Genomic DNA, 26,411 nt, shown 5'->3' on the forward strand with positions numbered 1-26,411 from the left:
ACTTGCCCTTCTTGATGTCCTTCTCCCAGGGTTCAGGTGTCATTGCCTCCCCAGATTCCTATACTGTGCAGGCCCCCCACCAGAAATAATGATGTGCCACAGTGACATGAAGGAGGAGGAAGAGAAGCCAAAAGGAAGCATATGGTTAGAGACAAACCAAACCAATTGAGCCAGTAACCTATTTTATTAACACATAAACCATACAACTCTGACTTTAGCCAATTAATCTTATAGTCAGTGAGAAATCCCAATGATTCTCTGGGATCCTCTAAGAGGTTCTCCATCCTGCTGCCAGGAAAGAGGGGAGGGAACAAAAGAGCACAGAACTACTCCTCAAAGAAGGTGAACTCCTCTGTGTCGTCTCTATGCCACGGCTCCACCCTCTGCTCTGGCTTTTTTTCAACATCTTCCATGAGTTGTTCAAGGTCCAGGTCACTGGAGGTTTTATCGTCAGGGGGTACACCACCAACTTCCTGTAGCTCCTGAGGTCCAGGCTCTTCTTTCCCCATGGCAGGACAGGTCCCATGATCAGCTAGTAGGATCAAGCCCTTTGGCACCATTTTAACCTCTTTTTCTTCAGACAAGCTGGTTACTGACACCTTGCTTTGGGGAGCTTTAAATTTTTTCTTAGGGCCTAAATGTAAAAATGACGAAACTGTGAGTTGTTTTTTTTAGGTGAGAGGTGGAGAGATAGTGAGACAGACTCCCAAGCACACCCTGCCTGGGATCCACCCCCATCTGGAGCTGATGCTTGAGTACTGAGCTATATTTAGCACCTGAGGCTGCCATACTCCAGCACTATTCTCAGTGCCCAAGGCCACACTCAAACCAATCAAGCTACTGGCTGTAGGAGGGGAAGAGAGAGAAGGGTGATAAGGAGGGAGGAAAAGCAGATGGCCACTTCTCCTATGTGCCCTCACCAGAAATTGAACCTGGGATGTTCATATGCCAGGCTGACACTCTATCCACTGAGCCACCAGCCAGGGCCTTTTTGTTTTCTTTCAAAACTGAGAGTCTTGCCATGGCCGGTTGGCTCAGTGGTAGAGCGTCGGCCTGGCGTGCAGGAGTCCCAGGTTCAAGTCCCAGCCAGGACATACAGGAGAAGCACCCATCTGCTTCTCCACCCCTCCCCCTCTCCTTCCTTTCTGTCTCTCTCTTCCCCTCCCGCAGCTGAGGCTCCATTGTAGCAAAGATGGCCCGGGCGCTGAGGATGGCTCTGTGGCCTCTGCCTCAGGTGTTAGAATGGCTCTGGATGCAACAGAGCAACGCCCCAGAGGGGCAGAGCATTGCCCCCTGGTGGGCATGCTGGGTGGATCCCAGTCAGGCACATGAGGCAATCTGTCTGACTGCCTCCCCGTTTCCAGCTTCGGAAAAATGCAAAAAAAAAAAGAAAAAAAAACCTGAGAGCCTTAATTAGTCATCTGTCCTTACCGTTTATAAATCAAATTCCTAATTTCTATTTCCAAAATATCTTTGGAAAAGATTGCCTTTCTCAATAGAAAGAAAAGGGCTTTGGAGCCTGGCCTGTGGTGGTGCAGTGAATAGAGTGCCAACCTGGAACACTGAGGTCACCAGCTGGAAACTTTGGGCTTGCCTGTTCAAGGCACATACGACAAGCAACCAATGAACAGCTAGAGTGAAGCAACTACTTCTTGTCCCCATCCCCACCCCTCAACCCTTACCCCCCATAAAATCAATAAATAAAATCTTTAAAAGAGAGAGAGAGAGAAAAGAAAAGAAAAAGAAAAGGGCTTTGGACTCAGAAAGATCTAGATTCAAGCCATAGTTTGACCATTTGCAAGACATGAGTCTTGAGCAAATTTTAAACTCCTTGAGCCACAGTCTCCTTAGTGTTCAAATGGTAAATACCCCGTCATAGAGATACTGAAAAAAATAAAGAGAAAAAGCACGAGTGTATCTATCCAACCAGTCAGTATACGGCAATACTCAACAAATGTTAGTTCCTGCCTTCTTACCATTCTCAGGTGTCTGGATGAATTTAAAAACCATTATGTTTCTGTAGTGCATACCGCATTCTACAATCTGAGAAATGCCCTTTTGGCCTAATTTTTGTTCTTTTTAAAATAATGAAAAGCTGTAGAATTGTTTTTAAAATGATCCAGGGAGGGGAAATGCAGACATGAGCCCTATTTCCCCAACTTCTCCCAAGTCTACAGCCTTACCTGGCTGGTCAGGATCTGAATTCTCATGTACTTCTTTCCTTCCTATTATGGGTATAGGAGTAGCTGCAGGTTCATTTCCCAGAGATCTCTTCATCGACTTCCTTTGCTGAGTCCCATCTTGTCCGTCTGCTAAACCTGCACCATCCCAGCCCCCCAAACATGAAGAACATTAGTTTACTTCCTTCTAAATAACAGCTTGTCGAGGGTCCATGGATTCCCTATATTTAAGTCTCTTCCCTGCATCTTCTGATAATCTTAGTCTAGTAATTTCTCTATGTTTCTTTTTTCCCCCAAAGAGTCAACCCCACTACCCCTGCCATCATTTTCTCTTTAGGGTTCTCCACTTGCCTTCTCCAGGAAGTCACCGTTCTTGTCTAAGAATTTAAAACATTCATTATTAAGATTTTATAGCTCAATATACAGAAGTGAGGAGGCTACAGCTCCTCTAATGACACTAGCATGAGTCCTGCCTGTTTCCTCAGGTTCTGGAGCTGAGATAGGAAGTTCCAGCTACCTGCAAGCCCCTTACCCTCTCTGCTTCTGTCTTGCCTTAACTGTAGCATGTCCCATTTTCAGCTGGCTTGCTCACCTCTTGCCTTGGGTTTTTTGGTCTGAATTTTGGTTGGCTTGTACAAAGTTGGGTCCTAAGGAGAAGAGAGAAAAGTGAAAAGATAAATGAAGTCACATAACTGTGTTTTTAATAGAGTGGGATGCTATATAAATGATGAAAAGACAGGCCACAGACTGAGAAAAAATATTTGCGAAAGGCACATCTGATAAAGGACTGATATAAAGAACCCATAAAATTCAACTATAAGAAAATAAACAACCCAATTAAAAATGGACCAAACACATTAATGGAAACTCACCAAAGAAGATATACAGATAGCAAATAAGCATATGAAAAGATGTTAAACATCAAATGTCATCAGGGAAATGCAAATTAAAATAACAATGACACAGTACATCTATTAGAATGCCCAAAATCAAAAACACTAACAACATCTAATGCTGGCAAAGATGTGAGGCAACAGGAACTCTCATACATTACTGGTGAGAAAGCAGAATGATATAGCCACTCGGGAAGAGTTTTGTGGTTTCTTACAAAACTAAACATACCCTTACATATGATCCAGCAATCAAGCTCCTTGGTATTTACTCAAAGGAGTTGAAAACTTAATTTCCCACAAAAACCTAAACATAGATGTTTATAGCAACTTTATTGATAATTGCCCAAACTTGAAAGTAACCAAGATGTCCTTCAGTAGGTCAATGGGTAAATAAACTGTGGTACATCCATAAAATGGAACAGTATGGAACAGGAAAACAAAGAAAAGAAAGAGAAATAAACAATCAAGCCATGAAGACATGGAGGAACCTTAAATGTATAATTCTAAATTAAAGAAGCTAGTCTGAAAAGTCTACATACTGCATAATTCCAACTATATGACATTCTGGAGAAGGAAAAACTATGGAGACAATAAAAATGCCAGTGGTTGTCAAAGGTTGAGGGGTACCAGGGCGAGAGAGGTGAATAGGTGGAGCACACAGGATTTTTAGGGCAGTGAAAATACTCTGAATGATACTGTAATGATGGATATATGTCATTGATACATTTGTCCAAACCCACAGAATGTAAAACACCAAGAGCGAACCTTAATATAAATTTCAGACTTCAGGTGATTATGATGTGTCAACATAGGTTCATTTATTATAACAATTGTACCACTCTGGTGGGGAATAATGGGGTGGCTATGAATGTTTGGGGAAGGGGGTGTATGGGAATTCTCTGCACCTGCTTCTCACTTTTTCTATGAACATAACACTACTCTAAAAATCTCTTTCAATATGAAAAACAAATCTATATTTCATGTGCCTGAAAAGAGACTAAGGAAACAAGTGAATGAATATCCTAAGTGTCTGCATAGTAGAAAGGGAGAATAAAGAGAAGCAACCTGGCATTCTCTGAAATTGTTCCAGTAAGAACTAAAGAACTACAGTAGAAATTGAAATGAAAATCAAGAAATAAGTTCCTGAAGATGTGATATAGAGAGAATTACCTAGGAAAGAGGAGACCAGTCAGGTAAGACCAGTCAGGGATACCCTGAGGCAGAGACAAGACAGTTCTTTAATAAATGTAAACCCATGCCAACCAGATGTCGTAGAGTAATCTCCTAAAAGGAGCCCCAAAGAACAATCTTACTTTTTTATCTTCCTCCACCTCCTCCAAGTCTGACTTTTCCTCTTCTTTCCCCGAGAAGGAATCTGGGCTCTTAGCCCCAGAAATCATTAAGTCTAGAACAGGAATAGGAAGGAAAAGCTAAACCATTTATTCAATAAAATAGGTGATGAGTTAATAGAGCTGATCCCAGAGAATCATTCTTCTAACTCTACCCTTCATGTCTGAGCAGTATTTTCTCTATAAAACATGATCCTAGATCATGGGGCAACTCTTTTCAAAGTCCCATCACTATTCAATGTGTACCCTCCCTTCCTGCCCTCTTTTTCCCTCCATTCCTCTCTTCACTCATCTATCTATCTATCCATCCCCAACTTTTCTCTCGATTCCTCTCTCCATTTATCTTTCCTTCTATCCATCTCTGACACTGGGCCAATGGTATTCATGGAAAGCCTTCTAATATAAAATCCAGAACTAGGTTGATGACATCAGATATAAAATAAAGCTTCAATTGCTGCCCTCATGAAGAAATTCCCTACTCTACTCTTTTTTTTTCCTCCTCTCCCTCTTTACTCCTCCTCCTCCTCCTCCAAATCTTACCTTTTCCTTCCCTACTATTGTCAGATCCATTGTATCGGCTCCAGAAACCAAACAAGTTAACTCGCTCCTGAGGAAAACAAGAAACAGAAGCATCATCTACCACTCTCCCAGGGGCTATTTCAGCCTTCAGTCCTCAAGATTTTAGTTATAAAATTTGTATTCATATTCCATATCACTTTCACTTGAAATTTCACATTAAATTTATTTAGATTTTTATGGAGATTAACTATTATAATATATCATAGTATTATAGTAAAATAATATATAATCATATACTATTATATAATATTATCATCTCTTTTTTAGTTTATAATTCAGTAAACAACTGGAAAATAAAAATTCAGTTTGTCATTCTCCATTCCATCCCCAAACGTAGAATTTGAGGATAAAAACTGACTCCTCATAGAAGAGAAGATAGCCTGATCTGAAGTGGCACAGTGGGTGAAGTATTGACCTGAAACACTGAAGTTGCAGGTTCAAAACCCCAGGCTTGCCCGGTCAAGGCACATATGGCCGTTGATGCTTCCTGCTCCTTACCCCGCCCTTCTCTCTAAAATGAATAAATAAGATCTAAAGATAAATAAATAAAAAGAAGAGAAGGTAGGGTACATACATCTAAGACTTGAAGTTAAAATAGGGAGGGTGGAGGTCCCCTACCATAAACTGTCTCTGTTTGAGCTTAAAGAAGATCTCATTTGTCCAAGGGTACAGAAAAGAATGGATGAGTTAAGAAATCAAGGTTATTTGGCCTGGGAAGAAAGGACTATATAGTTCTAAGACTAAGACTGTGTAATGGAGAAGGACAAACCGGTTCTCTGCAATAGAGAATGGATGGTTTACTTTAGGTCTCAAGTCCCAAAGAGGAGCTGGTATGTAGTCTGAACACTATCCCACCTGAATACTGATCTGTTCTGCCTCTTGAGCCATTATCATGGCTGCCCCCAGTTTCTGGCTGCAGTCCTTGTTCCTGCACTTTTTCTAAAATGGAGGAAGATTAGAGTCATGATATATATTAGAGAAGTGACCCCAACATACAGCTATTCACCAGACATTATCTTTATGCTTATTTTTGGTTCTTGGTATTGACATAATACTTTTATTAATCTTTTGAGCTCAGAAACACAATTGCCTCTTAGCCCCCAACAAAAAAAACCTCACTAATTCCTAGCAATATTTTCAACCAATATTTTGGTGTCCTCTCCAAAGTAAATCCCATGGAAATTTGAAGACAAGATATAGGAGTTCAGGTGATTACATTTTAAGCTTCTCACAAGTTCCTTTAGATCCAGCTGCTTGATTTAATACTCACTACCTGATTTTCTAAGGCCTCTGAGCTGCTGTACCTCTGCTCATTTGTAAGGCTGGTCAAACCCAAAGCAATTATAGGAGGAAAATATTTATCTAACTCAGTGATTCTCAATCAGGGGAGGTTTTACCCCCCCAGAAAACATTTAGCAACGTCTAGAGACAACTTTTTGGTTGTCACAACCAAGCGTTAAGAGTTGCTACTTGCTAGATGCCAGTAGGGCCCAGGGATACTATTAATTATCCTACAATGCCTGACAAGTGGTGGCACAGTGGATAGACACTGAGGTCCCCAACTTAAAACCTCAAGGTTGCCAGCTTGCATGCGGGCTCATCCTGCTTGAGCACAGGTTTGCCAGCTTGACTGCAGGGTCATCAAAAAGCATGGGATCATCAAAAGGATCCCATGGTCATTGGCTTGAGCCCAAAAGGTCGCCAGCTTTAAAGCCCAAAGTCACTGGCTTGAGCAAGGCATCACTGACTCAACTTGAGTCCCCTGGGTCAAAGCACATATGAAAGAAAACTAGATAGAAGGTGACGGAGGACAATCTGACTTTGGGTGATGGGTATGCAACAGAATTGAATGACAAGATAACCTGGACATGTTTTCTTTGAATATATGTACCCTGATTTATTGATGTCACCCCATTAAATTTAATAAAAATTTATTTATTTTAAAAAAAGCACATATGAGAAGCAATCAATGAACAACTAAAGTGATGCAACTACAAATTGTTATTTTTCATCTCTCTTCCTTTCTCTCCATCTCTGTCTCTGTCTCACTCTTTTTTTTTTTTTCAGAGACAGAGAGAGAGTCAGAGAGAGGGATAGACAGGGACAAACAGACAGACAGGAACGGAGAAATGAGAAGCATCAATCATTAGTTTTTCGTTGTGCATTGCGACACCTTAGTTGTTCATTGATTGCTTTCTCATATGTGCCTTGACTGCGGGCCTCCAGCAGACCAAGTAACCCCTTGCTCGAGCCAGCGACCTTGGGTCCAAGCTGGTGAGCTTTTGCTCAAACCAGATGAGCCCGCGCTCAAGCTGGTGACCTAAGGGTCTCGAACCTGGATCCTCATCATCCCAGTCCAATGCTCTATCTACTGCACCACCACCCGGTCAGGCTCTGTCTCACTCTTTTGCCAAAAAAAAAAAAAAATCCTACAACACACAGAATAGCACTCCACAACAATTAATTATCTGGCTTAAAGTGTCAATAATATCCAGACTGAAAAATCCTGAGTTAATCTGTGCCCACATTTCTGCCACATCTGCTTTGGCTAAACTATAGAAAACCAGAGTCTTCAGGAAGGCCTCTCATTGGAAGGCATGGAAGGAAACTAAGAAAAATCATTATCCTGTTACAATCCTGGTAGAAAGAAGAGTCCCTCATGAAGTACCTCACCCTCACACACTTGGTCAGATATGGGACTTTCTCCTGACACAGCTTCCACTGGGAGAAAATCATGTTTGACTCAGGGAAGATTTAGTTTTCCAGTTTCCTGTATCACGACTGACCCCCAAGGGTTGCTCACCACTCCAGCTAACTCCAGAGACAGCTCCTGGAAGTTCTTTAGCATGTTGACTGGGATCCAAGCACGAGAGACTGTATCTCCAAAAAATGTCACATGGTACTTAGACTGAAATAAAAGATGGTTATGTTATAGCCTCTTCTCTTTCTCTTTGCTTTGGCCCTCTAGCCAGAAAAGGCAGGGAAAGAACTGAGAATCACAAGAAAGAAGTGTGGGGCCCTGGCCGGTTGGCTCAGTGGTAGAGCATCAGCCTGGCGTGCAGGAGTCCCGGGTTTGATTCCCGGCCAGGGCACACAGGAGAAGTGCCCATCTGTTTCTCCACCCCTCCCCCTCTCCTTCCTCTCTGTCTCTTTCTTCCCCTCCCGCAGCTGAGGCTCCATTGGAGCAAAGTTGGCCCTGGCGCTGAGGATGGCTCCATGGCCTCTGCCTCAGGTGCTAGAATGGCTCTGGTTGCAGCACAGCAACGCCCCAGATGGGCAGAGTGTCGCCCCCTGGTGGGCATGCTGGGTGAATCCCGCTCGGGCGCATGCGGGAGTCTGTCTGACTGCCTCCCCATTTCCAGCTTCGGAAAAATACAAAAAAAAAAAAGGAAAGAAAGAAAGAAAGAAGTGTGGGCCTGTCTGCTCCCTTAAACCTGACTCACCTAATTCCATTGTTCTTTCATCCTGACCTCAGGAATCCTAACCAAAGCATATTTACCAAAACCATAGGCCCTGGCCGGTTGGCTCAGTGGTAGAGCGTCGGCCTGGCATGCAGAAGTCCCGGGTTCGATTCCCAGCCAGGGCACACAGGAGAGGCGCTCATCTGCTTCTCCACCCCTCCCCCTCTCCTTCCTCTCTGTCTCTCTCTTCCCCTCCCGCAGCTGAGGCTCCATTGGAGCAAAGATGGCCCGGACGCTGGGGATGGCTCCTTGGCCTCTGCCCCAGGCGCTGGAGTGGCTCTGGTCGCAACAGAGCGATGCCCCAGAGAGGCAGAGCATCGCCCCCTGGTGGGCAGAGTGTTGCCCCCTGGTGGGCGTGCCGGGTGGATCCCGGTCCGGCGCATGCAGGAGTCTGACTGTCTCTCCCAGTTTCTAGCTTCAGAAAAATACAAAAAAAAAAAAGAATTTTAAAACCATAAATGTCCTAGTAAGAAATATTTAATCAGACACATGTCTGTTTTTTATATGCATTTATTTCTGTTTGTCACTCTAGCTAAGTGTCTGTTTCTGTTCATGTCTGCTGGCTCTATGTTTCTAACTCTGCACATCTGTTAGGATGAATGTAATCATTACTTTGGCCTGACCACCTACCCAAATCAGGATACTCACTGGCATGGAATCAAGATGAGAAGCAAAAAGAAAATATTCCCCCAGGTCAGGATCAGATTCTACCATGCCTGGCCACCTGGAGAAGATAGATGGGTGTAAGGGATAGAAGAGAAGGAGCTGGATGAACAGAACACAAACTCATCTATATACCTGCAGAAAGGGACAATATGTTTTGTAAACAAAGCATCCCAAAGATAGACCTTTCTGTCAATTCCTCCTAGTGGCCACTGCCAAATAACTGAACTGACTTCCATAAATGTACAAAGAAGCTCAGGATCTTCCTTGTAAAAGTATCTTATCCTTAGGCCTTCTGGTAACTCTGAGAACAAATTCTTCTGACTAGGGACATCTCCAAAGAAGAAATTACCCATGCTACCATCCCTGTTCTTTCTTTGTCCATAATATCTCTCAATGTTTTAAAAATGCCGTAAAGCCACCCTCCTCTTTCTACCCACTCAGGGTAGAATTGTCAGACCCTTTTTTCCAGGCAGATACTACTTCCACTGTGAAACTCTAGAAAACAAACTCTTTCAAAGCCTCCAAGCTTGGTACTCTATCTTTTCCCTCACCCCATGCTCTTTCTAAGGCAGGTACCATTTCCATTGTAAATGCTTTCCATTTCCTTCCCTCTCTACTTGAATCTACCACTCCCAAGTTCATAAAGGATGTTCTGAGTATGCCATGGTGCCCTACCAGGGGTAACCATATTGCTTGGCCCAGATGATGGATCCTGGGATGTAAGAGGCATAGGCCACATCACTCTCACGCCCTACCCAGGTCTCCTCAGGGATATCACAGCGATTGTACTCCAAGTCTGCCAAAGAAAGAGAAGAAATGAAGGGAAGACAAGAGCATGGATGAGGGCAGGAGGTAGGACAAGAAGAAACTGGTATCGGCAGCAGGTGGGATCAAAAGGGCACCTGGAATATGAGCATGGAGGAAGAACCTTTAAAGACCCATGGAGGAAATGCAGTCTAGAGCCAGGAGAAGTAGGAGTGCTGCCTCTTTGAAAGAGATTCCATACTTCTCCAATACCTACACTGTCTGATCCTGCTTTCATCTATGTAACACCACGGCGGTAATTTCCCTGAAATTCTGTTTTCTCATCTATATAATAATTGGGTTGAACTAAAGCATCATAATTTCTTTTAAGTATTATAGTTTCAAACATTCTAGAATTCTAAGTCGCTGGATCGCTTTCACCTGCTATTTCCCATATATCCCATTTCCCTTCCTACCCACCAGTCCAGCCCCAATAATTTAATCAGGATTGACAGAATCATACCAATGATGAAAAAGATGGAATTTGCTCAAAATATATATTTAGATTCCATGCCCTCCCCACAACATAACTGTTCTGGCTGTCTTCTCATTATGCCACATTCATCTTGATATGACAGGAAGATCCTTTTCTCTCTCTCAAACACTATAAGGACCCCTAGAATTGAAACTACACCTACAACATAATTAATCTAAAGAATATATGTAGGGAGAGAAAGGGAAGAACAATAAAAATTTAAAAAAATAAAACAAAACAGTTCCACTCCATTCTACCTGTATTCTGGTCACAGGACCAATTATCTGGAAGGACTGAGGGGTCAATGTTCCCACGTAGCCGCCTCCATTTCTCACAGTTTGGAGAGGAACACTGGACCCAGACTAGACACTGACCTGTGATAAAGGAAAAAAAAATGAAAAGACTCAAAAATATGCTCTTGGCCCTGGCCGGTTGGCTCAACGGTAGAACACCAGCCTGGCATATGGAAGACCCAGGTTCGATTCCCGGCCAGGGCACACAGGAGAAGCGCCCATCTGCTTCTCCACCCTTCCCCCTCTCCTTTTTCTGTGTCTCTCTCTTCCCCTCTCACAGCCAAGGCTCCATTGGAGCAAAGTTGGCCTGGGCGCTGAGGATGGCTCCATGGCCTCTGCCTCAAGCACTATGACTCTGATTGCAACCAAGCAATGGCCCAGTTGGGCACAACATCGCCCCCTAGTGGGCATTCCGGGTGGAACCTGGTCAGGCGTCTGCAGGAGTCTGTCTCCCTCCCTGCTTCTCACTTAAGAGGGAAAATATATATATGCTGTTCCTTCTTCAATCCAAGTAAAATCAATATACTCCCCACCAGAATCAGCCTTAGTGATCACCTAGTCCAATCCCTGACTTATAAATGGAAAAACAAAGGCTCAGAGAAGATAACTGACTAGCTGAAGATCTGTCTAAATTTGTGGCAGAGCTGAATTTACAGCCCAGGTCTCACATTTCAATCTTTTACTATATCACGCTATCATCTCTCTTCCACCCAGGGCAGAAAGGAGTGTTCCCTGTATTGACAGTTCTTAAAAACGTTGGTTTCCATCCTCCTGGCTAGTGCCTTGTTCTCTGCTGGCAGAGAACTTTTCAGTACTGAAAAGTTCTTTTGAAGGGTTACCCAACATCTTTTATATACAATATCCAAAGTTCCTACTTAAATCTCAATTGATTTACCTGGCATCAAATCACCAAGTTGCAGCCTTTGAGACCAACAGCCCTGAGTTCACCCCCCTCCAAAAGGCACAGGTTTCTCAATTAACTACTTCAGGCCCTGCTAAAAGGCAAAGCATTCCTTTTAACCATTATCTTCCAAACCCTCATCCCTCATCTTTCTTTATATCTACATTTTCTAAGTTGATCCCATGCTCCAAACATCTCCTCTTTCTCTCTCAAATCCTTCTACTGTGTTCTCTGGAATTCCAGACAAGAGCAACAAAAGTCCATATAGTCTCAACCTCTTCCCTGAGCCTCTATCCTTTTTGTTTGTTTGTTCGTTTGGTTGGTTGGTTGGTTGGTTGGTTGTTTTATTGATTTTTTTAGAGAGAAACATCAATTTGTTTTCCCACTTATTTATGCATTCATTGGTTGACTCTTGTTATGTGCCCTGACTGGGGATCAAACCTGCAACCTTGGCATATCAGGACAATGCTCTAACCAATTGAGCTACCCAGCCAGGACCCTCTATCTCTTTTTTGAAACCTGGTGAAGCAGTGCCTCTATCCACCCCATCCCACCCACAACCCTCTATATAGAGTTAGTTCCTTTTCATACATCTCATGTCTCTCAGGCCAGAAAATGGGGTCAGCATAGTCCTTAGTCCCCATTGCCATTTCCAGACCATTACTATCTTCCTTCTTATAAAAACCCTTCCTCCCTTGAGGTTCATGCCATGAAACTACATCTCCCTCTCATCTCCCTTGAAAAGATGCTGACATCTGGTTCGGCCTTCTCCTCTCTACCTCCTGCCCTCATTACAGATGACCACTATTTCCACAGGGGTAACTCACAAAGCACCCCATTCTCTGAGTTCCTTGACCTTTTCCTCTATGACACCTCAGTAACCCATTTCACTTCAGTAACCCATCCTACCCTTGCATGCCCCACACAGTCATCTGCAGGGGCCACATACTCCCTTGAACCACTTACCCAAACATCTCTCTCTGATAAAAATTCCCCATCCTTCCACTTCACTTGCTCAAAGACCCCTACAGCAATATTCCCTTTATTTAGATCACTGATCCACTGGCCCCTAACTTCTCCTCAATCCAGTAGCAACCTCTTTTCTTTACTCTGCACTTACTCAGGTTTGATTCCTTAGATTTTCTTACAGACATCTTCAACTCCCTTTTCCTGTCCTTCTGCCTACCCAGTTGATCAAATACAACCCTGAATAAACCCAATCTACCTTTTCTGTGCCTATATTCATTAAATTGAGTGTTCCTAGAGAAAAATCACATAACCCAGCACATAAGTGCACTATATATTCACAATATATTTCCCTAGTAAATTCACTCTCCCACTGTCAAATTTTGTCTTAAGTGCCTGAACATAAGAAATGCTTTCCATTCCACAGAAATCATCCTTCAGAAAAGCATATTATGATCACTTTCTCAGTTACTTAATTGTAAAGAACAAAGTACTGGTTGGGAATGATGTATTATTATTCTAAAAAGACAGTTGCTGCCCTGGCCAGTTGGTTCAGTGGATAGAGCGTCAGCCCAGTATGTGGATGTCCCTGGTTCCATTCCTGGTCAGGGCACACACAACAAGGGACTACCTGCTTCTCTTCCCTCCCTCTCCCCCTTTTCTCTCTCTTTCCATCTTTCAGCTAGTAGTTTGATTGGTTCGAGCGTTGGCCCCAGGTACTGAGGATAGCTTGGTTGGTCTGAGCATCGGCCTCAGGCATTAAGGATGGCTTGGTTGATTTCAGCATCAGCCCCAGACAAGGGTTGTCAGGTGGACAGGGCACATATGAGAAGCAATCAATGAATACCTAAAGTGATGAAGCTTCAAAGTTGGTGCTTCTCGTTTCTCTTTGCCTGCCTGCCTGTCTCTTTCTGTCTCTCCTCTCTCTCTTACTAAAATAAATAAATAAATAAATAAATAAATAAATAAATAAATAAATAGAATAAATAAGTCTATATCCATCCTCATCTTCCTTCCATCGTAATTTCAAAAGCTAGCTGTCCTTTCCAACAAAGAATAAATGCTCTGGTTCTCTCCTCATTCCCTTCAATCTCTCTCTATATTTAAACAATTTTCCCTAAATATGTAAATATACTGAGAATACACAGGTCAAGTCTATTTCTTTTAAAAGAAAGTTAAAAAAAGAAAAACTTTCCCTCAACTCTATACCCACTCTTCCCTTTATTTAAGCATTTTATCCCTCCCAGTTTCACATCTAAGCTAATTGAAAAAGTATTCTTCAACCAACTATAACCTGCCATTCAACCTTATGAACCTATATGATTGCTCTAATCAAGACCCTAATTACTTCCTAATTGTGATATCTGTTAAGCATTTTCAAATCTTTATTCTCTTTGATGTCTATGTAGTAGCATTTGACAAGGCTAAATACTCCCTTTCTTGAAATGCTCTTCTCCCCTAGCATTTGTGATAACAACTCTCCTAGTTTTTCTTCTATCTTTCTATTTTTCCCTTAGTTCTTAGTTTTTACCCGGGGCAGTTCTTCTTCTGCTCAATACTAAACATTATGTCCTCCCAGGGTTTTTTATTCAGTGTTCTTCTCTTTTCACTCCCCACCTTCTTCTTGGAAAAAAACTTTCTCCATTCCTACTGATGTAGATGACTCCCAAATTTCTATCTCTAACTCAGACCTCTCTCGAGCCTCATCAAAGACCTCTTCACTTGTCCAAAGCTGAATTCATTATCTTAAACTTGCTCTTTCTTCTATATTCTACATTTTAGATCATAATTCTTTTAGTCACTCAGTAGCACATGCCAGGAAACCGGATCATCCTCAAGGCTGAGGCTCACTCCTCTTTAGCTCTCATATCCAACTGGCAACCAGATCATATTGATCCTGCCTTCTAAAGATCTCAAATTTATCTCTTTCTCTTCACTGCTATTGTCTATGTTCCTTGCTGTGTCATTATTTCTGAGTCTAGTCTGGTTCCTGGGAATTCATCTTCCATGCTAGTGCCAAAATGGGCTTTCTGTTTTTTATTTTAGGTGAGAGGAGGGGAGATAGTGAAGCACACTCCCGCCTGCACCCCGTCTAGGATCCATCCATCAACCCCATCTTGGGATGATGATCAAGTAGCACTGAGCTATTTTTTTTCTTCTTTTTCCAAGTGAAAGGAGGGGAAATAGAGAGACAGACTTCTGCATGTGCTCCAACTGGAATCCACCTGGCAAACACCTGTCTGGGGCTGATGCTCGAACCATCTGGGGCTCATGCTCACAACAGAGCTATTTTTAGTGTCTGAGGTGATGGCTCCACAGAGCCATCCTCAGCACCTGGCCAATGCACTCAAATCAATTGAGCCACTGGCTGTGGGAGGGGAAGAGGGAAAAAAGGGGAAAAGGGAGGAGGGGAGAAGCAGATGGTTGCTTCTCTTGTGTGCCCTGACCGGAAATCCAACCCGGGATGTCCATAAGCCAGGGCGATACTCTATCCACTGAACCACTGACCAGGGTCCCAAAGTGAACTTTCTAAAATGCAAATTTTATCAAGTTTTCCATACTTAATGCCAATGGTTTCTCTTTACCCGTAAAATAAAATCCAAATTCCTTTGCTTCACACGATAAGGCCCTTTATGATCGGGTCCTTGCATGCCTCTAGACTTATTCCCCTGCAACCTCCTATCCCACAATAATTATCACTTTGATCCACCCCATTTTCACCTTGGTTCATCTGACTAAATTATACTTCAAGATCTGTCTTAAGCAATACCTTTCTTAGAAATTTTCCAAGTCTACTCTCAACTTGTAGCTTTGTCTGACTTCCTTAGAAGTCTGTTTCAAACCCTGGCCAGTTTAATCAGTGGTAGAAGTGTCAGCAGTGTGTGGATGTCCCAGGTTCGATTTCTGGTTAGGGCACACAGGAGAAGCACCCATCTGTTTCTGCACCCTTACCCTTCTCATTTCTCTCTCTCTTTTTCCCTCCCTCTCTCTCTTCCCCTCCAGCAGTCATGGCTCGATTGGAGCAAGCTGGCCCCGGGCACTGAGGATGGCTTCATGGTCTCTGCCTCATGCATTAAGAAGAGCTTGGTTGCTGAGCAACAGAGTAACACCCCAGATTGGCAGAGTATTTCCCCCTAGTGGGCTTGCCAGGTGGATCCCAGTCGGGGCACATGTGGGGGTCTGTCTCTCTGCCTCTCTGCCTCTCCTCCTCTCATTGAATAAAAAAAAAAGAAGTCTGTTTCCTTTGTGGCAGGCTTATATTCATTTCCTCTGCACTTACCCACACCTCCTAAAATGCCTGGTGTATAGTAGGTACCCAAAAACTATGGATTATATGAAGGATTAATTGAATGAATTAAACCTTTCTCTCTTCCTCAGCAGCATATCCTCTACCAAGCAGCTGTAAGAAATTAATTATAATATTTGCAGAATTCCTTCCAACATTCTAACCCTTGCCTCTCTGCTCCACCTCCAGTTTTCATTCCCAAGTAGTTTTTCCAAACAACGGCTGAACTTACCAAAACCACTTTCCTCTCCTTTCTGTTGGTCCCTGATCTGAGAATGATCCTGAACCATTTTATTCAGTTGGTCTTTTTGTATATGCTCATGTCCACTTTGGGCTTTCTTCATTTTCTCATCTTCTGGCAAGATAAAACATTGTAGGGTAGGAAGATGAGAAAGAGATTCTTTGTAGATAGTAGAGCAGGAATAAGAAGAAGAAGAGAATCATAGCCTGCCCACTGTCCCATTCCCTAATTTCATGGATTAAGTACTTGAGTCAGAGATCAAAGTATATGTGACTATACTTACGAGCTTCTTTATTTCTTTTGCTTAAGGAGAGTTTACTGAATTTCTTCTCAGGGGGTGCAGGATCTCGCTTGCCTGGCTTAGATGACTTTATCTCAGGGAATATTCCATCCTCCTGAGAAGCTGAAATCTCTAAAATATGAGGTGCCATTACCTTCTCTCTGAAAATAAGATTTTCTTTTAATGAAAAGGTAAAATAAATCTGAAGATAAAAGTTAAGAGAATAGGAAAATCCTAGGCTCTCTAAGGCCTCCAAGGTCATTTTATCTATCTACAAGCCTATTTTCCCCAATTCAGACAGGTGTCTTTCTTGAGCTGAGAGAACTCTACAGAGATATAAAAAAAAAATGACCAGACAGATAACTAAACAGATAGATAGATATAGATAGATAGATAGATAGAGAGATAGATAGATAGATAAATGATCATTTATAAATATTAAGTATACCCTGTGATCAACTCACTTTACAGGGATAAACTTACCTATCACCATTATTATTATCAGTAGTAGAAGAAGAAATTCTTGGTTCCTTGTCTAACTGGGTACATCTTATGGGCTGGGCACAGGAAGTCTCTGCAAAATCAAGGCTAGATTCTATCCTCTCAAAAGAAAACACTATAAGCAGAGAAGGAATTAAAGAAAATAACCACTCCATTATTTCCAAACTAACCTTTCATTAAAATGTCTTCCACCTGTTGCCTAGAAGAGCCTACTTTTGGACTTTTGTCATATCATAAAATTTTAAGTCTTTAAATTTTCAGGAAAAGGTACAAATCTATGTCCTTCTGAAAACCTTTCCAGATTGATCCACCTCATTCCAGAATGGTCAAGTAGTGTTAATTTTATTTTATGTACTGTGTTTTATATCATTTGTTCTTCAAACTTTCCTCTAGGAATAGAAATATACCTAAGAATAGCTGAAAATGTCAGCCCATTCTCCTCAGCCTCATGACCTTAGAGAGAAGGTCTCAGAGCCTATGCTATGGAGTTCTTTGTCCTAAAAATCAAATCCCTGAGCATATGCTGAAACAGCATGGGAAACCCAGAATATACAAGGGTAGATGGAAACTAAATTCTTTCAACCTAGGAAAAATAACGTATCTCTTCTAAGTAGATTCTGAACATATAAAAATGAATTTAAACTACGTTTTAAAAATCTAGATGAGACTATATTTATATTCTGAAGTCCATGTAATCTACTTTTATAAAAATCTGTACCCCTTAAGGTGGTATAGTTATAATACTATTAATAGAAGGATGAAATATTTTAAAATATCTCAAAGTCTCATCTAATTCTTTATTAGGAAGATGGAGGGAAGGAGTGAAGCTGTCAGCTTACTCTATACCTCTGGTAACAGTTTCTCTGCCTAACTCAAATTCTTTTTCTCTCACTATAAGCCATACCCAAGCACTGCTGAAGGGACTTCTGTAGCACAGTCTGGACAGTGTCCTCAAATTCTTCATTAGTAAGACTTAATTTTTTCTGCAGAGACAAGGATAGGGAAGGAAAACTGCTCATCTTTTCCTAGTTCTCCTCTTTGGCCAGTCAGAAAAGCCTCCTTTAGATAAAGCAGTAAATTAACAAGGTCAAGAACATGAAGTCAATGATCGTACATAAGAACTCCATAAACTCTATCCCAGATCTACTGGGAATAAAGGAGTCAAAAATTGAATAAAGTTGATTTAATTTCTGTCTACCTCTAATCTCAATTCCATCCCACCTCAGGCCCTACCTACCTGCCCATTATTTTCTGCTAAATGCTTTCGTCAAAACATTTTTTACCTCCCATTAAAAAAAAATGGAAGTCTCAAAAAAGGAATAAAAAACTGAAACTACAAGAATTTCCCCAACATGAAAAGATTCTGTTTGTCCAGGATGGGTAACTAAAAGAAACTGTCCCACTAGAGCACATCAATGTGACTGATACCTTTTCTTTCTTTTCTGCTTGCTTCTTAGCTTGAGCCTTTATTTTTCTCTCCTGGCCACTGCTTGGACCATTCTCTGTGGTTGCTTTCTCCTCCTTCTTCTGTAACTCGGTCTTTATCAGGTCTGGCCTGGCCTCTGCCCCCTGGGAACTGATCCCCAGGGTCTCCTCTTTGGGTGAGGTAGGGCTTAAGGGCATCAGGCTATGCAATTTTTGTGCAGGTGGGGCAAAAGGTTTTTTTGGTCCTTTCCCATATTCTGAAAGAAATTTGGTCATCAAATGGAATTTATAAACCATAGAATCTAACACAGAGACTGCTAAACACTGCTCATTGACTAACTATTCCAGAATTGTCTGGAGAAATATTTTAACAAATTCAGATTTCTAGGCCTCTCCTCAACTACCCTCACCTCCTCTGCCCTGAGATTCTGATGAAATATTTTGAAGTGAGGCCCAAGAATTTGTTATTTTATAAGACTATCTAGATGATTCTGATAAAATTGCAGGCTTAAGAACCACTGAGTGCCTGACCAGTGGTGGCATAGTTGATAAAAAGTATCAACCTGGAATGCTGAGGTCTCTAGTTTGAAACCCCAAGATCACAGCTTGAATGCAGGCTCCTCAGGAAGAGCACAGGCTTGCCAGCCTGCGAACGAGGTCATCAACATGTTCCCAAGGTCACTGGCTTGAGTCCAAAGATTTCTGGCTTAAAGTCGAAGGTCACTGGCTTGAGTAAGGGGTCAATGGCTCATCTTGAGTCCCCCAGTCAAGGCACATATGAGAAAGCAATCAGTTAACAACTGAAGAAAAGCAAATAGGAGTTGATGCTTCTCATCTCTCTCCTCCCTCTCTCTCCTTTCCTGTATCTCTCTTTATAATCAATTTTTTTTAAAACCACTGAGTAATTCAAAGTAATAAATATGATAAATATAAGCATATGGATAACTGAATTATTCAAATGTGAAAATTTTTTTAATTTGCTTATTTTAACTTTGGACAAAATTGTATGGAAAATTAAGAAAAAATGAAAAAAACTAGTCATAATCTACAAATGATACAATGAAAATTACAGTCATCCTCCCAGTATGAGTAATATCTCTTTCTTCTGAGCTTCCATACTATTTTCTATCTGCCTGGTGGCAGTCACCCAATTCAAATTTATGTTACAGATATGTAAATGTCTTTTCTCTCCCTATAAGTTCATACATTCCTTAAGCAGTACTGTTTCTAAGACATGTATTTCACTCAAGTGTCTAGAAACGTAGTAACTTTAACAGAGTGGACACAAAATATATGTGAACTAAGCTTCTCTTTGGTGGGAACCTGAACCCCTTGGTCTAGATGACCAAGAGCTGAGACAGAACAAAAAAATGGGAGAAATGTATAATGATAACCTCCCTCACTTTTTTTTTTTACTTGTTGATTTAAGAGAGAGAGAAATACCAATTCGTTGTCCCACTTAGTGATGCATTCATTGGTTGATTCCCATATATGCCCCAACCTGGGATTGAATCCACAACCCTGGCACATTGGGATGATGCTCCAACCAACTGAGCTACCCAGCCATGGCCATGAGAGAGACAGGAACATCGATCTGTTCCTGTATGTACCCTGACCGCGGATCAAACCAGCAACCTCTGCATTTCAGGATAATCCTAACCAACCAAGCTATCCAGCCAGGGCCGAACCTCCCTCATTCTTGACTTACCTTCTTTACTCTGCAATGTTGTCATCATTGAGCTCAAAAGTTACACTTTCTTTGTGCCTCTGTTAGAAAAAAATAAAATAAATAACTGTTATGATTCTGGTTGAACATGATTTTAAACTTTCTTCTTTTTATCTTCTTGGGTTCAGGATTTATTTTCCTAGAACCCCTGAACTGTATTTTCTGCCTTCTTGATTACCCTCTGCCTCCTCAGTAGTGCCAAATACATGACAGGGGATGATAAGAGTTACTATTATAAAAATTATCAATAATCCTTAGTGTTTTCAATGCTGAAGACATTAGTATACCCACACAGCTATAAGCCATATGTGGCCCAGCAGAGTACTGAGACTCAACTTGTGATGTTTCAATAATTTATATACTTATCCAATTTACATTTTCCACTATTGATATTATTTCTACCCAGTTGTTAGAATTGCTTTTTGTTTTGTCAGCCTAAACTTATAACCCTCTACCCAGTTTTCTTTCTGTTTAAAGAATATAATTAATTTACTCTTATTTTTATAACAGTTATAATAAACACTGTAACTCTGGTAGGGTCTTTAGAGGTCATAAAATGCCACTTTCCCTTTTTACAGGTGAAAAAATACACAGAGAGGTTAAGTGGTTTGCCCAAAGCCTCAGTGTTCATATATAATAGAGCCAAGTTGAACCCAACCCTCTGGCTTTCAAATTCTACTAATACCACATCAATTCTTCTCAATGAACTTGTTTCTGGTTGTTGGTTTTCAGTACTCTGAAGGCCCTAGACTTGAAACTCAATCTTCCAAATCTGCCATCTCCCACTTATAAAGAGACCCAAAAGCAGCATAAAAAGGAACTTTTGGTTCAGACCCTTCAAAGGATCTGAAATTTTAAGATCTTCAAATGGCCAAGCTATAGTAAATACTCAGCTGTTCAGGGTGTAGGGTTCCTCTCCCAGGTTCCTAATATAAACTCAAAAGCTGTTGGGGCTTGACTTAGTGTGGCCACAGCACAGTTAAGTGTAAAGTCTTTTTAAACTATCTTTTGGTATTTTTCTGTTTCTTTTCTTAATTCTATAAATGTGAATAATTCTGATGTGCTGTTCTCCAATAACTACTTTTCCTTCATGGTAAGGGGCGCACTTTCTCACTTTTTCTATCTTAACTCATCACCACCAACCCCAAATTTTATTTGCTCTAAGAAAAAAGGCAAATGGGAAATTGGGGGAGAAACACTATAGCAAATTGGTCTCCTTCTTTATATTAATCCTAAATAGAAGCTAAAAATAGAATACAATTGGCTGCATAAGAAATATTAATTTGACCACAAATGACAAACATATCTTCTCTCAGATTCCAGGATTCCAAAAATAATCATGAGAAAGTCCCTATGAAGGTAATCTAAATTACAAGAAAGGCTATACTAAATAAAAAATGAAAATTAGTATATTTGAGATGACAACATTGGATTTTTAAAAATATACGTCTTTATAATATGCTTGCATATACACAAACTGTCTCTGGAAAAATACACAAAAAACTGACAAAAGTGCCTCTGGAGAATGAAACTGTAGAAGGGAGCTTTTTACTGTACCCCCATGTGCATCTCTAGTATTTTATAACATATACATATTATCACTTCAACAAAAGTGATTATTTTTAATTCTTTAAATAAAATAGAGTATTATGATTAACCTAAAAATGCAAAAATTTCCAAGTTCAAATCATTATCTAAGCCTATACTGCCCTCTCTAGGCAAAAGTGTGTTACTGGAGCTCCAACCAACTGGATAAAATTGTGACTCATTATTGAGTTAATAAACTGTAGTAAATCTATTAGTAGCAATGTATAACAGTTCCCCTTACTCTAGAGTGGGGATGTGAGGAAGAACATTACTTTCAAGGAAAATATCTAACCTGATCAATAGATAAAGGAAAGCCAGTAAGTCACTGACCACTCAAGTTTCTTCTCCTCTGTTCCAGACTAATTCTTTTCTTCCACAATAACAAATAGTAAAATCTGGTTCAGAGAGAGAAATTTTTTTAAATAACTAATATGTATACCAAATACCACTTTCATCTAACCAGCTACAAAATGATTGGGGACTCCAGACCCAGGAATAACAATTGAGGTTTTAATTTATCTTAAATGAAAAAGGTGGGGGGGAATCCAATAAAGCTTCAAGGATGAAAGTAAAAGAAAGTTCTATAAGCCAAATGCTATTCATTCAACATAAAAAAAGAAGGATGAATAAGGAGGGGAAAAGAATAAAGGAAACCAAGGGAAGGTGAATGAGGTGCTTCAAGAAATAGAAAGTTTTATTTCACTTAAACACTAAAAATTATCACATTGGCTTTTAGATAAAATCGCCTAGCTAGCTCAGCAGTTCTTAAAGTGTGACCCAAAGACTCCGGGAGGTCCCTCCTTTTTCCAACTACCTATCTGTATTAGGTTGGATTTTCTCATATACTTCAACCAAAATAAGATACAAGCATACCTTGGAGATATTGTGGGTTTGGTTCCAAACCACCAAAATAAAGTACGTACCCTAATAAAGCAAGACATACTCTTTTTGCTGGCGGAGGGTCTTGACTTCAATTTGTGGGGGGGTAAAAAAAGGCAACATCTGTAAAGCTCAATAAAGGGAAGAGCAATAAAACGAGGTCTGCCTGTATCATAACAGATTGAATTCAGAAACAGATGAAAATCCAGCTGTCGTCTATTAATAGACATAAAAGATATTGGAAAAATGTAAAACACCACCATTTTTCACACTAACATTTCATTCATTTAGGAAAATATATTTTTCATAAAAAATGTTATGTTAACATGTAATGGGTTTGTTATTTTTAATGTTGATAAATGTTTATATTTTTCTGTTTAATTTGTCTTCGGTCAGAAATTAAACTAGCACTCGATAATTTCTAATATATTCATACCAATAAATATATAAATAGATATAAACCAACTTTTGGAGTCCATAATTTTTTAAAGTATAACATATTTGAGAACTGGTCTAACTAAATAACTTAATTCAGTCTTGTCAATATTTTTCAAAAAGCATTAACTCTCCTCCTCCCCCACCCCATTTAGAATGTGTTCACAAATTTCCCCCTCCTAAATATCCAATTGTTTCCTCTTTATATTGTTCCTGGAATCCTTAGTTTAAGAGAATAAAAGTAAACCCTTTAACATTGCCCTCTAACACAGACTCTGTGAGCCTCTATAACCTGCATTTAAAGACCTTTTAAAATCTCCTTTAAGCTGGAGTTAGATTTCCTTTTGGTTTTAATATCTAATGGCATATAGACCTCCGCTTATTTTCATGCCTTGATTGTTAAGAGCTGTTTTCTTTTTTTTTTTTTTTCCTTCCTGCACTCAGCGAGCATGATTTAAAACATTTAACAAGAAAGAAGGGAAAAGATTCCAGCTACCTTACTGCCTCTATGTACTAGACTACCTGACATTACTGTCATAACTACTCTACTTGACCTGCTCCGTTCCCGACCTGGGCCGGTTCACCCCTCCTGAGGCAACCTGGTGGTCCCCCCCTCCCGGGAGGTCACCATACTGATGCCTAACTTAGTGCGGACGTCCCATCGGCACAGCGCACGCACTACGGCCCAGAACTCCTGGGCTCAAGCAGTCCTCTTGCCTCAGCCTCCGCTGTAGCTGGGACTACAGCCGCGCGCCACCGCGCCCGGCATAACTACTATGCTGGAGCTAAACCTTTTACAGAATCTTATACGGAAGTTAATGGTGAACTAAAGCTTCTAGGTTCAGAGAATGCAAGGAAGCACAGAGAAACAGCCACTCATCACCAAAATGCTCCTTCAGGACTTTCATCTTGTTCTTGCTAGCTACTGCCCAAGATGCTTCCATATGTGCCCGTTACCAACCTCCAACTCGCTTTTTTTGTTATCATTTAAAGGCGCACGTCTCCATCAACTTCGCGGCGCCCTTTTCCGTCTCAGGGTGCCAAGGTTTGGAACCGTCCAAGGCCTTCACTTCACCTTTAAAACTTGAGGGAAGGATTTTTGGTGACCGCTATTTTTCCTCTTTTTTCCCTCACCAAATCTCTCTCAAGGACAATTAAGATCGGAGGTATTACAAAGCTAAAAGTCCTTAACATCCCTCAACGGGTAAAATTGTCTTTCTACCTTCCCTTTCCCACCAAGAACCCCACCATGAGAGAATTTCCCCTCAGCTTGCCCTCCCGCTGAGGCACCAGGATCCTCATTCTCGTTCAGACCGTCATAACCCGCCCGTATGAAAGTATGGGGTTACTTTTGTTTGTTGGTTGGGGGTGAATCTGCGGTTAGAGGTTCAAAGAAGCAGGGGTTAAGAGCTGGTTGTTGCCCTGAAGAGAAAACTCAGACGAAAGGTTCCGGGATTGACTGCTCCTGGCACCTTTATCTGAAACCGAGATATAGCTGCTTCTGGAAAGAGGAAGACCTAAAAGCGAGGAACATTGTGAGCTACTGCAGCAATTGTGCAAGCCCCTCCGAGCTCGACCTCCTTTTCCCGCCACGGGGAGAAGGCGCGAGGCTACGCACAAGCTCCACAGTACCCTCCCACACAGAACTCTGAGCTGAGGCGCGTGCGCAGCTGGACGACACATTTGCGCTTGCGCAACTGGGTGATGCCGCCATCTTCTAACCCAACGCCCTGTAAAACTACAAATCCCATAATCCTGATTGTCCTCACTATTTTTTTTTTTTAGGTGGCGGCAGCAGTGCCTGATCCTTAATGAACCACATCTTTCTTTTACTAACTTTTTCTTGGCCCAAACTTTTTTCCTTTTCGTTCCCTGATTCCTTTTAGTCTCCTTCGCACCCTTATTTTAATACTGTGTGTCCGTAAAGTCATGGTGCACTTTTGACCAGACACAGGATAGCAACAAAAGAATAGAAATGTGAAATCTGCAACAAATAAAAGGAACTCTCCCAGTTTCATACCTATTCAGTGCAGTTTGATGTGGGCTCCATTTGTTGCCCATCTGTAGCAAACGTGCATCTTGTGGTCTATCCGCCGATTTGATAGCGTGCAACAGCCTCAATTTGTACCCCGTAAAAGAGACGTTTCTTTAACACCTTATGAACTGTAGTCTTGCTTAGGTGTAATTGTCGAGCACACGTGCGCACAGATTTTTTAGGGCTCCTTAGGTAGCTATCCCGTATAGCCTCTACACACTCGTCACTGACTGATGGCCTACCAGAAGGGCTTTCTCCACCAAACTGCCGGTTTCCTTCAACTGCTTATCCCACCGAGTAATGTCATTCCTATGTGGTGGTGCTTCATTATAAATGCGCTGATATGCACGTTGCACTTCGGTCACGGATTCGAATTTTGCGAGCCACAGAACACACTGAACTTTCCTCCCTCCCGTCCACTGGCATGGTTGTGGGCTGCTCGGGGGTATACAGTTACGTCATCGTCTGCGCATGCGCACATGCTGCCACATCATCCCACAGAAACTGGGAGGGTTTTCCTTTTATTTGGTGCAGATTTCACATTTCTATGGTCTTTTGTTGCTTTCCTGTGACCGGTCAAAGGTGCACCATGACTTTACGGACACACTGTATTTTGAGACTCTTCTTAACCCCGTTCTCGCCTCTCCCGTCCTCTTCTCAGCCACAGGACCCGCACCCCAACCACTCTTGCGGGCCACCAAGCACCCAGTAGAAAGGGTATCGAACAGCTTCCTTCCCGTTGGCGGAGGCGGAGACCAAGGAGGCCTAAACCTCTTACCACCCTACACACACACACACACACACACACACACACACTCATTTCTCTGTAAGGCGGCGAGAAGCCGCAACGTGCGAGGTTCTGGTGGTAGTAGTGGGGAATGTAATACTGTACTATTGGTAGCTGTGGTGGGCATAGGGTCATAGTCTGCGGACTAGGGGCTCAAGCGCAAGCGTCAGGTGATGTGTAGAAGCATTGGTGTCAGGGCTTTCGGTGTGGAGGCAGAGGGAAAGGCGTAGTGTTCTCAGGTGATCGTGTTTAAGGGAAGGCTGAGTGAGAAAAACGACTCAAACCTTTCCGGGGAAGAGGAGGTTGGATAACAACGGCTGTCTTAGTGCTGGTTTTTTTTTTCTTAATTCAGCAGAGAATATTTTCCAGGAGGGTTAAGTTAAAATGACCTATCGTATTCTGAGAACAGTTCGTAAGAAGACGGCCCCTACATCCCACCTCTTCCCTTCCCTTCTACTTCTGTTTCCCCTCCTCAGCCCCTCCGAGGCCCTTGTAAGTAGGCGGGCAAAGTGTTGGGGGAGGGCGGTAAACAACCATTCATGAATAATTCATAAGCGTTACCTCGGCCTTTAGTCACGCCCCTCCAAGTCGTGCTGACGCACGTTACGTACACCAAACCTGGGGAAGCTACGTAACAGTCCCCGCCCCTAGGGCGGAGGGCG

The 26,411-nt window shown here is 41.7% G+C and overlaps 1 protein-coding gene across 17 annotated transcripts; it reads right to left on the reverse strand.

Moving 5' to 3' along the window:
• Window positions 1-165: 165 nt before the first annotated feature.
• ZCWPW1 (zinc finger CW-type and PWWP domain containing 1) lies at window positions 166-25,408 on the reverse strand. 17 transcript variants are annotated; one of them, XM_066274383.1, is made up of 18 exons: window positions 24,277-24,558; window positions 23,889-24,010; window positions 20,009-20,067; window positions 18,304-18,557; window positions 17,780-17,858; window positions 16,858-16,990; window positions 16,378-16,535; window positions 16,086-16,208; window positions 10,665-10,781; window positions 9,804-9,924; window positions 9,111-9,186; window positions 7,805-7,909; window positions 5,857-5,940; window positions 4,963-5,029; window positions 4,387-4,478; window positions 2,773-2,827; window positions 2,184-2,318; window positions 166-634 (listed from the first exon to the last, which is right to left on the reverse strand). In XM_066274383.1, exons 3-18 carry the CDS (start codon window positions 20,034-20,036, stop codon window positions 327-329), a joined length of 1,935 nt encoding a protein of 644 aa, XP_066130480.1. In that variant the 5' UTR covers window positions 20,037-20,067; window positions 23,889-24,010; window positions 24,277-24,558; the 3' UTR covers window positions 166-326. The 17 variants fall into 17 exon arrangements, with proteins under 17 accessions (XP_066130480.1, XP_066130485.1, XP_066130483.1 ...); XM_066274388.1 differs by lacking the exons at window positions 23,889-24,010; window positions 24,277-24,558 and adding an exon at window positions 24,948-25,408 and having other exon boundaries at window positions 16,858-16,948; XM_066274386.1 differs by lacking the exons at window positions 23,889-24,010; window positions 24,277-24,558 and adding an exon at window positions 24,948-25,408 and having other exon boundaries at window positions 16,086-16,205.
• Between the last annotated feature and the right edge of the window lie 1,003 nt (window positions 25,409-26,411).

This window comes from Saccopteryx bilineata, chromosome 4, assembly GCF_036850765.1.
Source record: "Saccopteryx bilineata isolate mSacBil1 chromosome 4, mSacBil1_pri_phased_curated, whole genome shotgun sequence".
NCBI lineage: Eukaryota > Metazoa > Chordata > Mammalia > Chiroptera > Emballonuridae > Saccopteryx > Saccopteryx bilineata.

Excerpts from the sequence above, each read along its gene's own strand:
- ZCWPW1 (XM_066274382.1), bottom strand. The coding sequence starts at position 20,036 with ATGATGACAACATTGCAGAGTAAAGAAG. Across the intron at positions 18,558-20,008 it reads AACATTGCAGAGTAAAGAAG|AATATGGGAAAGGACCAAAA; the intron begins GTAAGTCAAGAA and ends AATTTCTTTCAG. Across the intron at positions 16,209-16,377 it reads CAAAAGAAATAAAGAAGCTC|AAGATGAGAAAATGAAGAAA; the intron begins GTAAGTATAGTC and ends TTATCTTGCCAG.